Source organism: Ambystoma mexicanum, chromosome 14 (assembly GCF_040938575.1).
Source record: "Ambystoma mexicanum isolate Mex_15411 chromosome 14, UKY_AmexF1_1, whole genome shotgun sequence".
NCBI lineage: Eukaryota > Metazoa > Chordata > Amphibia > Caudata > Ambystomatidae > Ambystoma > Ambystoma mexicanum.
This window is the reverse complement of record NC_090940.1, coordinates 211,128,138-211,140,514: the sequence shown is the minus strand read 5'-3', so window position 1 is coordinate 211,140,514 and position 12,377 is coordinate 211,128,138. Positions and strand designations below refer to the sequence as shown.

The 12,377-nt window shown below is 44.8% G+C and overlaps 1 protein-coding gene across 6 annotated transcripts in view; it reads right to left on the bottom strand.

The window, feature by feature from the left end:
- Nucleotides 1-12,377, bottom strand: part of NIN (ninein) — a 429,800-nt gene that overhangs the window by 148,836 nt on the left and 268,587 nt on the right. For all 6 annotated transcript variants that reach the window (XM_069638956.1, XM_069638957.1, XM_069638959.1 and 3 more), the window contains exons 11-15: nucleotides 9,932-10,106; nucleotides 9,587-9,697; nucleotides 7,457-7,546; nucleotides 5,001-5,142; nucleotides 4,264-4,385 (exon numbers count right to left, since the gene is read on the bottom strand). In XM_069638956.1, the coding sequence (XP_069495057.1) occupies nucleotides 4,264-4,385; nucleotides 5,001-5,142; nucleotides 7,457-7,546; nucleotides 9,587-9,697; nucleotides 9,932-10,106 (640 nt within the window). The remainder of the gene's footprint in view (nucleotides 1-4,263; nucleotides 4,386-5,000; nucleotides 5,143-7,456; nucleotides 7,547-9,586; nucleotides 9,698-9,931; nucleotides 10,107-12,377) is intronic.

The following is a 12,377-nucleotide window of genomic DNA, read 5'->3' as shown; positions in this document are numbered from 1 at the left end:
ATGCTGAAAAGTGAAGTTACAGAATAAAACGTGGACTCCTGCAAATAGCCTGATGGAACCCAAAGTTCTAATAGCCAGGGAATACCTTTAACTGAGGGAAGCCTCGATTCAAATGATATAATTGGCTCCTACCAGGTCCTGGTGGCAGATTAATAAAACATTAGGCATGTCTAGTTCTGACATGATGGCCCCCGAGAACCTACAATTGTATTGCCCAAACCCCTTTGGTGGCATTTTACTGTCAACTTGGTTTCCAGTGGCTCATTCGGCCAGGGCCTTCCGTTTATCTATTGTCTGGGACTGAGTTTCTCCTAAAACATACCATTCAGGTTCAACCCTAGCAAAGCCTTTGTTCTCTATCTGAAGACTAGTCAATTTCTAGATGGAGTGGCTGTTCCGCCAGCGGACAGGAAGGGGAACAAGCCAACCAGAAAGAAGTCACACCAGGGTGATAATTGGTAGAGACTCTAAAGTAGGCAGACAGGGCAGGGTTAGAGTAGCCCAGGAGAACAGTTGCAGTCCAGAGTACAGCCCTACCATTTTGGAATCACCAAGGGTCCAGACCCTTCATGTGCTCTTCCTCACTTCCTACAGAAAATGCACACTGGGACTGTCATCCCCAGGATGATACTTTGGTCACAGCAGCAAGAATACATAAGGCTTGACATGGACCGACCCACTGTGACAGATTGACTATATAAGGTATTGGAGACCACCCCTTTAACGGAATCATCTTTGGACTTCAGGATTTGCTTGGATCTTTATCGGGGGGAAAAGTCTGTCCAAAGTCCCCGAGACAGAGGTGAAAATGGGGACTCAAAGAGAGCAAAAGACCCCCCCCATCCCCAACCACACAAAGTAACATTTGGGATCAAGCCAAAAAGGTATATGTAGTGGTCCCGTCCCCTTTTGCTTGCCTTACAAGGCCCAAGGGACATTTAAGACCCTGTTTCATTGAACTTGAAGTGTTGCTGAAAATATTATCTGTCTCCCCTTGTCTTCAGACCCAGAGTGCCTCTTTCCTCTTAAAGTCTGAATATTCAGAGTCTTCTCTTGTAGTGGTTGGTTATTGTGTTTTTGATTAGTGTGGCGATCAGTGCGTTTGTGTTTTTAGTGTGAAGCCTCCTGTTTTGTCTATATATCCTTGGCTGGGCAGTCTTTTTTTGGTACCTCGTACTATTGTAGTTTGGATGCTGCTTTGCTAGCTCACACCCTAGTCAAAAGAGTATAGTCCTTGCCCTCTGGCCATGCAATCTTAAAGAGGAGAAGAAGGTGTACAATTCATGCTGTGCCCGTTTACCCTTTATGATTAAGATAATGGCTGGCTTAGTAGTAGCGTGGAGCGAAGTTGGAATTCATTCACTACTCATCCCTGTACTCATGCAGAGCAGAATTCATTTTGACATGAGCAATAAGAGGAATCGTACCCTTTTGTGGTTTGGTACAATCAAGATCGAGAAAAATGACACTGCTGCGCATCCTCTATTGGTTCCAAATGCTTGCAACCCCAGAGCCAGAGTTGAATGCAACCGCACTGTAAAAGGGCATCCTGAGGTTTATTTGGAATGGGAGGACCTAAACAAAGGCAAAATGGAATCGCTACTCCTGTGCGAGTTGGTACAACACTTGTCAGTTAGAGAAAATGGTACTGGCTCTGGCTTCTCATTTTATCTCTAAAACTCAGGACATCCTGACCTCGCTCTCTTCCTCTCCCCCTCCTCCTTGCTCTTCCTCTGGCCCTTCTTCAGCCACCTCTCCTTACTCCTTCTCTGACTTTCCCCTGTTCTCCCCAGACGAGGTTTATAGACAAGTCTGATCTATGAAAGGCTCGTCAGAACAGGTGCATCCCTGTTACTCCAAAACCATTAAGGACCACATCGACACCCTGGCTCCTGCTCTGGTCGACTTCCGCAACCACTCCTTCACCACTGGAGTCTTTCCTTCCCCTCTATAGCACTCCCTTGTGCACCCTCTTCTTAAGAAACCCTCTACCGACCCGTCCTACCCGGCTAACTATCGCCCAATCTCCATCACTCCTTTCCTGGGCAAACTCCTGGAAAGGCTGGCCATCTCCCAGCGTAATCCTCACACTGAATCTGTTGGTTGTCTTCATGACCATCAGTCTGGCTTCAGAGCTGCCAGAAGCACGGAAACTGCTCTCCAACCTTGATTGCAACACCCCCTGTGTCCTCATCTTGTTTGATCTCTCTTCTGCCTTTGACACAGTCAACCATGCCATCTTGCTCAACCGTCTCCGTGATAACCTGGGTATCACCGATCAGGCCCTGGTTTGGTCGACGACTTTCCTCTCTGATCGACCCTCCCAGGTCCAACTCGGGTCCTTCCTCACCGCTCTACCTGTGGTGTTCCCCAGGGGTCTAACCTCTCTCCCTGGCTGTTCAACCAATAATTGGCACTTCTTGCCCACTGCCATTGCCGCTTTCTGCCCCAACTTTCAGTGCTATGTGGATGACACTCAGCTCATTTTCAGGTTCCCCTCAGACACCTCTTATTCTCTCATCTCTCACTGGGTCTGCTATTCAGGAGTGGTGTGCCGCCAATGATCACTGCCTCAATGCCAGTAAGCCAGAGATTCTCATCATCGGCACACCCGCTCCCTCCTTTCCTGTCACTCTCTGGCCAGCCTCTCTTGGCCCTCTTCCCGCTCCCACCTGCAAGGCTAAAAACCTCAGGGTCATCTTCGACTCCATGCTCTCCTTCTCGCCTCACATCTCAGACATCTCTAAGAAGTCACACAACCAGCTGCACCTCCTCTGAGGTATTCTTCCTTTTCTCCCATTCCCCCAGAAGCTCACTGTCTCCAGAGCTCTGGTTCTCTAGGCTGGATGACTGCAATAGCTACTTTCTAAATCTGCCTGCTTCTACTCTCCGCCCTTTGCAACTCCTCCAGAATAGGACTTCAAGACTTGTCCTAGGCCTCAAGCCCAGGGATCGTATCTCTCCAGGACTGAAATCTCTGCACTGGCTCCCAGTGGCTGCGAGGATTAAGTTAAAAACCCTCTGCATTGTCCACAAGGCCTTCTGGGGCCTGGTGCCTCACTGCCTGCAACTCTCTTCCTAAATATCTTCCTTCGAGCTTTTCGCTCATCCGCCTCCAACTCCCTCTGGGTCAGTCGCTTCTCCAAGCAACGAGTTGGTTGTAGATCTCTTTCTTCGGCTGGTGCCTCCCTCTGGAACAGCCTCCCTGAAACTTGAGGAGAACCATCTCTGGTTCCAGAAGCACCTCAAAACCTACCTCTTTGCTTCTGCTTTCTCTCCTGCTCTCCCCTGCTGAACTCTTGGCTGAAAGTGCACTGGTCACCTGGCCACCCTCTGATCTCGGGCCCAGGACAACTCCCCCGCCAGTTGCACACCTGCACTGCCTCCCTTGCACCCCCGCACTTGAGGACTGTTTTCTGTAATCCTACAGTCCCCTACCTGCACTTCACACTTGATGTCTGCACTTGCCCTTGCCACCAGCTGGCCGCACTTTCACGTATTGCTTTTATTTATTCTATTGTTTATTTTTACTGTCAATCCCATGTACTGCTCTGTCCCGTCCCCCTTTCCCCCACACTTTTCCCCTTACGCTGCACTTGCGCAATCTCAATGTCACCTGGCCTAGTAACATTGTTGTCTCCGTCTTCCCTCGGTTCCCCCTCCCTTGCCTCGTCGTGCCTTGAAACACTTGTGTATAGGCGCGTTATAAATGCCATATCATTATCAACCAAGCATTGAGGCTTTATACTGACTTATGAGTGAAATGCAAAGCCTTTGCATGTGAAGAAGTATCAATAGACACATGCATCAGAATCTAACTACATATAATTTACACTTTCTGGCCAAAGAAAGTTTCTGCTGAATTACTTCTTCAATACTATAGGAACATGAAACAAACTTTCGAGGAAGAGAAGATGGCCCTAGTTATGTGACAAGTTTGCATCCAAGTGATGCCATAAAGGAAGCTCTTGTCGAGAAACACCATTTGATTGGTAATTGCTGCCTGTCATCCAGTGTCTGCCTTGACAACATGTTTGAGGTAATGATGAGGAATAGGCGCTATGATAGGTAGGGAAATTGGAGGCCAAATGAGCCTGCCGCCCTTCTCCATCGTAACTTTCACTTTCAACCAATCTACGGGAGGCAGCAGAGCAGGTCATCCAAGTCTACGTGGAGCCATACGAGTCCTTTACATGCAAACGAGAGCTCGCCCCCATCGCCTTGCAACAGCTGCATTTACGCGCACACAAAGAAAATACTTACTGTATCATCAAGTTCTTGCTTCAGTTGATCGAGCTCCTTCTGGTGTTCGTCTTTCATCTGTTCAATGGCCAACTCTGCCTCAATGCTCATGTTTAAAGGATGACAGTCCTCGGACCCGAGCCCTACAGAATAAAAGCGCCTCAATATGTAGATTTATTTCATCACGCCAGAATACTAATGGTGGCTTCTTATTTTAAAGGGCTGTTCTGTTTCTTTAAGCCACTGATGCATTTTATAGAGACCACATCTACAGGTTTCTTTTGACAAACATCTATGAATCTACTATACAGCTGTCAGCAACAAATACACCAGAAAACGTTTAAACGGATCACGATGAAACAGGATGCAACCAATCGGGAAGCGAATGCCGTGTTCAGCTGTCACTACAGCTCGGCACATCATCTAAAATAACCAACAGCACTTAACAGCTGAAGACACCATCGTTTTGCAGTACCTGCAATAAATAACTTCTGTATTACTATTTTTCAGAAGACGGCCCTTAGAAAATAATAATTAAAATTCCATAGTTTCTGGTTAAATCAAACAAAACAGACAACTTAGACTTCACGATTCTCGCTCAAATGATGAAGCAGGCGTATTTTGTATTGTGCATGTGAAAATGTAGGCCAACACTGTGCAAAATGTTTAGTGGTAGGCTTACAGACAAGTGGGATATTAGATATTAGCTGTTGTGCAATAGGTTTCTGTAGATTCAAATACAAAATGGGGCCTCGTACCTTGGTCAGACTCAACCCCACCACTTTTACTATCAATCTCCTCCGACAGCGAGCTTTTCAAAGATGGACGAATGACTCTGACACCTTGGATACGGTAATATTCCAGCTCAGACTGTAGTTCGTCAATGCGATCCTGCAATTCCTGTAATACAAAAGAAGAGCACAATAGGAGCTGCAGACACTTATTAGAACACCAATGAATGCTTCCACATTAAGGACACATGGGCCTCATTCCGAGTCCGGCGGTAGTCATGCCGGAAAAACATGCAGGCTCCTGCCGGACCCGAAATACCATTCTGCCTCCATGATTGCCGGAATCACTGGGGCATTACAACCCCAGTGATCCAATAATTCCAGAGGCGGAATTCCGTAAATTCCCATTCCCTTGGAGTCCCATAGGACTCCATGGGGATGGGGACAATGGAAACACTGGTTCCGTCTATGACGGAGCTGGCGTTTCCATCCCGCCTGCAGAACTTGGAATCAGCCAGTCCGGAAAAAACGGTGGCGGCGGATTTACCGCCACCATTGTTTCCGGACCGGCAGGGTTGTAATGAGGCACATTTTCTTTTTTAAAGTCTGCTTTTTAGAAAACCATTAAAGTATGGGGTACAGCACAGAAAATATACCAGATTGATTTTCACTATAGAGATACAGAAATCAGGTCAGCGCCCCGATGCCCTCGGTGTGTGGCGCTATCTAAATAATTTATAGAGATGGATATCTGAACTACGTTGCATACATTTCATAAGTTGCACCTTCCTATCAAAGTTTCATTGGAATAATTACTTAAGTTGTAGAACCCACAAGTTTGACCTAGACAGTCAGAAGTACTTTATTTCGGCTAAAAAGCCATAAAAGCAACACACATTAAGTTCATACATATATAAAATAGCCCAATGCATACACAATCCTAAAAACAACAATGTTAAAAAAGACATGAAGTTCATGTGTCAATTGATGAATGAAGAACTCAATCATTCCAGGGACTTAAGCTTTACTTTTCTTCTTTTCCAGGCCCTTCATAGGTAACTTGAAACTGCAAACACACATCCGGGTTTTCGTGAACTCCTGCTAAAGGTATCAGCATGGTCTAATGTTGTAATGCAAGGATTATTCAGGCGCTGCTTAAGGATGCCTGTATGAATACTGGAGTACCCTGGGCATACATACATAAAATGTTGCACAGATTCATAGCTGCTTTTACAAAAGGTGTAACATACTTTCTCAGTTCTGTACCATAGATACGTCAAGGGTGACAGTGGCAAAATGTTCAACCTGAGTTTCAAAAATAGTGCGTGGGCAAATGGTGGTTTTATACTCATTACGTAATTCTCGCATTCCCATGACCATTTGCTCTCGGGGTAGCACCAGCCAAAGGTTAAAGATAAGCAGTAATTAATCTTATTACTAAGGGACCAGTCTCTAAAGGCAACTTTGATTATCAAGCTTTCATTATCTAAAATGTACCATGGGTCCTGACAAAAACCTTCAAGGTGCAAAGAGTACAGCGTTGACCTAATGTGGACAAGCTAGGGGAGACTACTTGCTCCCTCACAGTTGGTCAGGTCCATACGGGCCTCCCGATAATTCCCCAGTTCATGGTTGGAGCACAGTTTCACCCAGTATAGAACAGGTTTCAAGGAAATGTTGTCGCTAATAGGGGTCAAGCCAATTTCAAAGTGTACAAGCAAATTTGGTCTGCTCCTTGGTATTTTTCAGAAGACTTTTTCTGTAGGTTTTAGAGTAGAAATTCTCCTGTGGACCTACAATTTAGCTCCCCAAGTAGCTGTCCCTACTTCCTGAGAGCGCCAGAGAAACATTTCCAATGCCAGAGGCACAATGTTATTCCCGAACAGAAAATACACCCGACAGATTTGGTCTACAGAGATACAGAAATCAGGTCATATCTGAACTATGCTCCATACAGTTCATAACAAGTTGCATCTTCCTATTAACATTTGGTTGGAATCATTATTAAGAAGTAGAACCCATCAAGTATTAACTACTTCTGAGATTTCATTGCAAGCCTTGCAAGATAGGCTATACATTCCATCACAATTTGGCATAAAGGAAACAAATACGTCATACAGGAAACAGTTCCCTTACAGAGGTTACTTAGTGCCCCATACATTTATTTTAGGAAGCCTAGATTTTGTTTTGCCATGTGCAAAAACCTTAACTAGGTTTGGGACCAAAGTAGTGGAACCTTGAAGCCAGAGACACTAACATCTAAGAGAGAGATACAGAGGGCTTATAACTAACAGGGCGTCAGTGTTTGATTTCTCAAAGAGGTCTTTTTCAATGTACCACTAACGTATAGATGGCAAATTAAGGTTTTCACAAGGTTTATACATAGACACTTCTTTCGGAACACCACATTTAATTCCACACTTTGAAACCACTACGGTGGTGAAGCGACCTTTGCTTTAGCATAGCAGCATAACACAACTTACCCTGCACTGCCGTTCATACTCATTTTTTATTTGTGCCAGTCGCTCCTCTTGCAGTAAAAACTCTGCACTGCTGGGATCAAGATCTCCAAACTGGAAAGAATAAGGATATACATCGGTGTTACTCGGGGATCTCATAATATGAAGTTACTGAATCGCCCTCTGATGCACTTGAAGGATTTTGAAACGTAGCATGCAGAATTCAATTGCAAAGACGTATATTTGTTATGCTCTACTGAAGGGGTGGATTCCATTTTGCAAACACGCACTTGCATGACACATTATGTCAGATGAGGCAACTTAATCATGATAACACCAATCTTCAGGTTTAGCACTTTTCCACATTGAAATAAGTCCCAGCATGGACAACAAAACAAGAAAACGTTGGGGGGAAAATCATTTTATTTTCATTTGATCTTTAAAGACTTTAGGTCGAAGGATGTGGCCGTTCAAGTCCTGTGCCAGCCTCAAGGCTGCCAAGTAAGCGTACGGCCCTGTCCCCGTTACCTTAGTTATAATTGTTGGTGCAGCAATACAGGAGGCATCAATAGCACTCAGTAGTTAAGCAACGAGGTCTTGTGGCATTATTGGCAGAACTGGTTATTTCATTTGGAAAGGGGGGGGGTCAGGCTGTTCTAAAATTAGCATTCCCTCCCTTTAGTATGATGGGAAACGCAAGGCTGTGGTTGTCAGTAATTGTGGAAAAGATCAATTATAAATAAACATGGCAAGATGTAGGACACCAGGAACCAGTCAGTTTGGCAAACTAGGGTTGCGGGGCGAATCAAACAGATGATCCCTTGATTTATGAATGCTGCTGCTGGCATGCAGTTCCGCGTACTATGGCCTAACATTAGGGCACTGGCAAAGGTGGAAGAGAACCAGTTAAGTTTGGTTGAGTGGAGGAATCAGTCGAAGGTAGAGAGCACCCTCTTGTAGGTTCTAGGGGTCATTAAGGGATATTCCGGACCGTGGGCTCCAAACATCAAACAAAATAAACAATGAATGGAGAAAATAAGTGGAGTCATTTATTGCATATGTGTAAACGAAATTAGGTCTTGCGTAAGAAGTCCCACGACAACCATTGCTCAGTTTACCAAACTGGTAAACTTGACTAAACAACATTGAGGCTCTTTTTGGAGAACCACATTAAACAGTAAGAGTAAGACACAAGTCAACGAGAACGACGCAAGGTCGTCGATAGAATGTGCAACGATAAAGGGCCTGCTTTCTAAGATAACAGCCCATTTCCTTATTTGGGCATAGAGCAAAGGCACTAAAAGCTTATATGCAATAACCGAGGTGCCTACCCTTTGTCCAGAACCCACAAGAGAGGAAATGGGGCTTATGCTACAATGCTACATTACTAAGCCATGACTACATCGTTTAGTGAGAGCGGCCTGTCACGTGCAACACTTTAGGTGAACAAAGACGTGGCAGATGGAAATGGGATTTTTGTTTCTACACTTCATAGTTAACTAATGAATAAGTACAAAATAACAGAACTGATTTTGTCAAATGATAAAGTCACCCAAGTAAGGCGGCATACGGTCATTTGGAATCGGGACCACAACCACCAATTTTGACTGGGGATGTTCAAATGGCACACGAGTCGACCGAAAAGTGAAATAGAAAAGCAACATAAAAAGCAAATAAATAACCAAGCATACTAACAATTTAAAGGGACAAGTAGGGAAGTCGTTTTCCTTCTTTAATTTTCAGGAGACATCGTCACCCCCATTGACCAATACACACTTTCATTAAGTGCTCGGTGTCAACATTATGCATTTCCTCAAGAAAATAAGAATAAACTGCACATTTATTACATATTGATATTCTTATGATCTACAGTGAACTGAAATGTCACTGATGGGAGATTGCCTCAAGACTGGGCACAATGATAATGGATATAATGCAGAAGATCAGAGTGGTATTCTTATTATTGCTTTGAGCACACACTTCATTTATGCTATGGAGATGAGAGCGCTCACTCGTTTTTTCATCCCCTTTTAGCCCATGCAATGGGCCAGCTGAAAGTTTATTAATACACCACTACAGTGCCTGCTCAAGGGATGTCATTTACAACCAAAAAGCGGGGCCAGACACATGTTTGGAGCCTTAGAGTATGCGTACCTTCTCCTTCAACAAGTTATCAAGGTTTTTCTGCAATTTGTCGGTGAGGTTTTCGGATTCTATGAGCTTTTTTGCATTCTCCAATAGCTCTCTCTCCAACCGGCTGTTCTCCTGAAATACACAAGGGAAAAAGCATTCATTGGATGGGCTCCAACTACAGAGCTGCAAACTACTCGATTTTGCATTAAACTTCAATAAGCAGGCGTTTCTATGGCAAAAATCGCTGTGTTGCATCTTCACACACACCTCCTCTACTTGAAAGGTTTAAGACCCAGTGGATGTTTGGGGTTCTTAGAGCATGGCATGATTTGAGTCGGACTTGATCAGCTAGCAAAATGCACACACCTTCAAAGAGAGAGTGAGACGATCTCTTGAAAAGCTCTCATCCCTCTTCAACTTTTCAACTTCTTTCTCCAGATCCGAGCGCTGCTTGTTGGCATGCTGTAAAATCTGATCTCTTTCTTTTCCGAGTTCACTTTTTAGAGCCGCAGTACGCTCCTTGTAGTCCTCTTCTACTTTCCTGCACATACAAGAATGAATGGCACAGGTCTATTAAGAGAAACAGTGTGCAACCTGCACCCTTTCACATTTTTGCTGGAATATTTAATTTCATATGACTCTTTGGCAAACCTAGCTCACATATGTATTTCTCTAAAGAGTGGTACATTTATAGTTAGGTCTATTAAGCACCACGTATAAGCCGAAATTGTTGCATTGGAGTACACTTAGGAGGAAAGGACACACAGCTTCTGGCTGTCTGGTTATTTACCCACCCATTGACTGTCCTTGGGCATGCCAAGTCCTATAGCCATTCCCACCCCCACCACTGCACACCCAAAACACACCGTCCAGGAATCTGTGTTCACTATCAAGCAGTAACATCAAACTTTAGCAGGCCAATGCATTTCTAAGCAGTCTGCTTAGAGTTAGTGGCTTAATTGCTACTGTAAATGGCTACTGGTGTAATAAACATCTTAATCAAGTGTGCCTTTAGCCACTTTGTTATCAAGTCCAGTTAAAACCCAGTGTTAGGGAGAATTTTAATTTCTGTGCCAATTCCGTGTAACCTTAGAGACCTTATACTGGACTCTGGGCTTTTTCATTTTTACTCCTGAATGAGTGGGACTTTTCCCCTAATTGAGTCTGGTAAACTTCATAGGCATCTGCTTTTTGCATAGTGACACAGAGCAACTTTTGTGCAGTGCCACAGAGAAGTGCCTTTGACTTCTCTTAATGTTTAAATACATTTCTTGGGTGAACTACTATTCCGAAGAATGGTAAGATGACTTTTGTATTACTTACCTTTTCTTTTGGGAGTCCAGCACACACCTCTCTATGTGGAGTGCTGGTGAGTTACAACCTTTGAGCCATGTATACACAGGCCGATTTTTCAGCTGCAGTACAGCACCCAAGAGGGTCAATTTTCACGAAATGGCCCCAGTATTCTTTTTTTTGCCATTTCTTGTCACTTAGTTCCTTATGGGCTTTTACTCTATTTGAATCCTTTGTGCATTTTGCTTTTGGTGGGCTTCAGTCCTGGAGGGTCCCAAAACTTCGCTGTCCTTTGTCTCTAGGTGTGCCTGAGTGAAACCAGTTCTGATTGGCCGGCTGGGTGTCCGGTGGCACAACCATCCCTGCTGGGTGATTGACAGTCTAGGGCTGTGAATGAATGGGAACTTGCTTAAAAAGGCAAGGTTTTTGGGACAGAGTCGACCACTGGAGGACAACATCCGAAGAAGACGCGAAGAGACACCAGCAGCACCCTCCTGGACTGCAAAGTGCCTAGTGAAGTCCTGGAGCTGTGATGAACCCGTTTACGTTTCGACTGGGAAGACCTGCAAGGGACGACTTCCTGCCTTTGGCTGGTGGGACCAACTAGACTTGAGACAAGCTTCATTTTGGCACAAACTCCGACTTGCTGTGACTTTCCACGACTGCAGAATCCCAATGCCCGGGGACGCCTGACCATCATCGAGTGCATTGTCTTCGGACGTGCGAATCCGACCAATGCTTTGTGGGCATCGAGAGGACCCTACAGAAGCAGGAAATCTTTATCCAGAGTCCAGGACCGAGGGATCAAGTAACTACCAACCGGAGCTGCTCGTTCTTCTTTGGTGCTGAGAAAAAGGCGCCAAAACCACAAAAGGCAACTGAGTCCAGGAGAATCCATTGCTGCCGAGTCCCTCTCCTGGCGGCTGCCGCAGGAGCCCTCCAGACGTCCTCACTTTCTCCACCACGACCAAGACCAGGAACAAGGGTCTGCTACAAAGCAACAGGAAGGCATCCAGCTGGAACCAATTCTTCCATTCATAGGTACTGTGGGGCTTGGGGTATTTAATAGTTTTTTTTATAAACACGCTTATACCAGAGTTTGGTTTCTAAGCGCAGATCCGAGATTCGAACCTCTGTTGCTCTTTGTGGTATTGCTTCCAAGACTAGCACGTTGCCCCAGTGCTAACCTCTGTTCACATCTACATCTACATCTACCTTTTGCCAATTGTGGTGCTTCCTAGTTTGGGGAGTACTATTTTAAACCTTTTTGAGTTGATCTCAACTTACCTGCACTGGCCTCCCAGCTTGTGCTTCTTCAAGGTGGCTCCTCTTGAGCTTCTGTGATTCTCTACTGAACTACTGACTATTGTAAAACATTTTCTAAGAAGAGAGCTGCAGATGTTTGAACTGGCCCATTGATTTAGGCTGTCCAGGCTCCCTAAAGACCCTTTGCTGAACCTATTGGCTTTGGCAGTGCTTGTTCCCTTACAGGTTTTAATTGTTGAACCCTATTATTGCT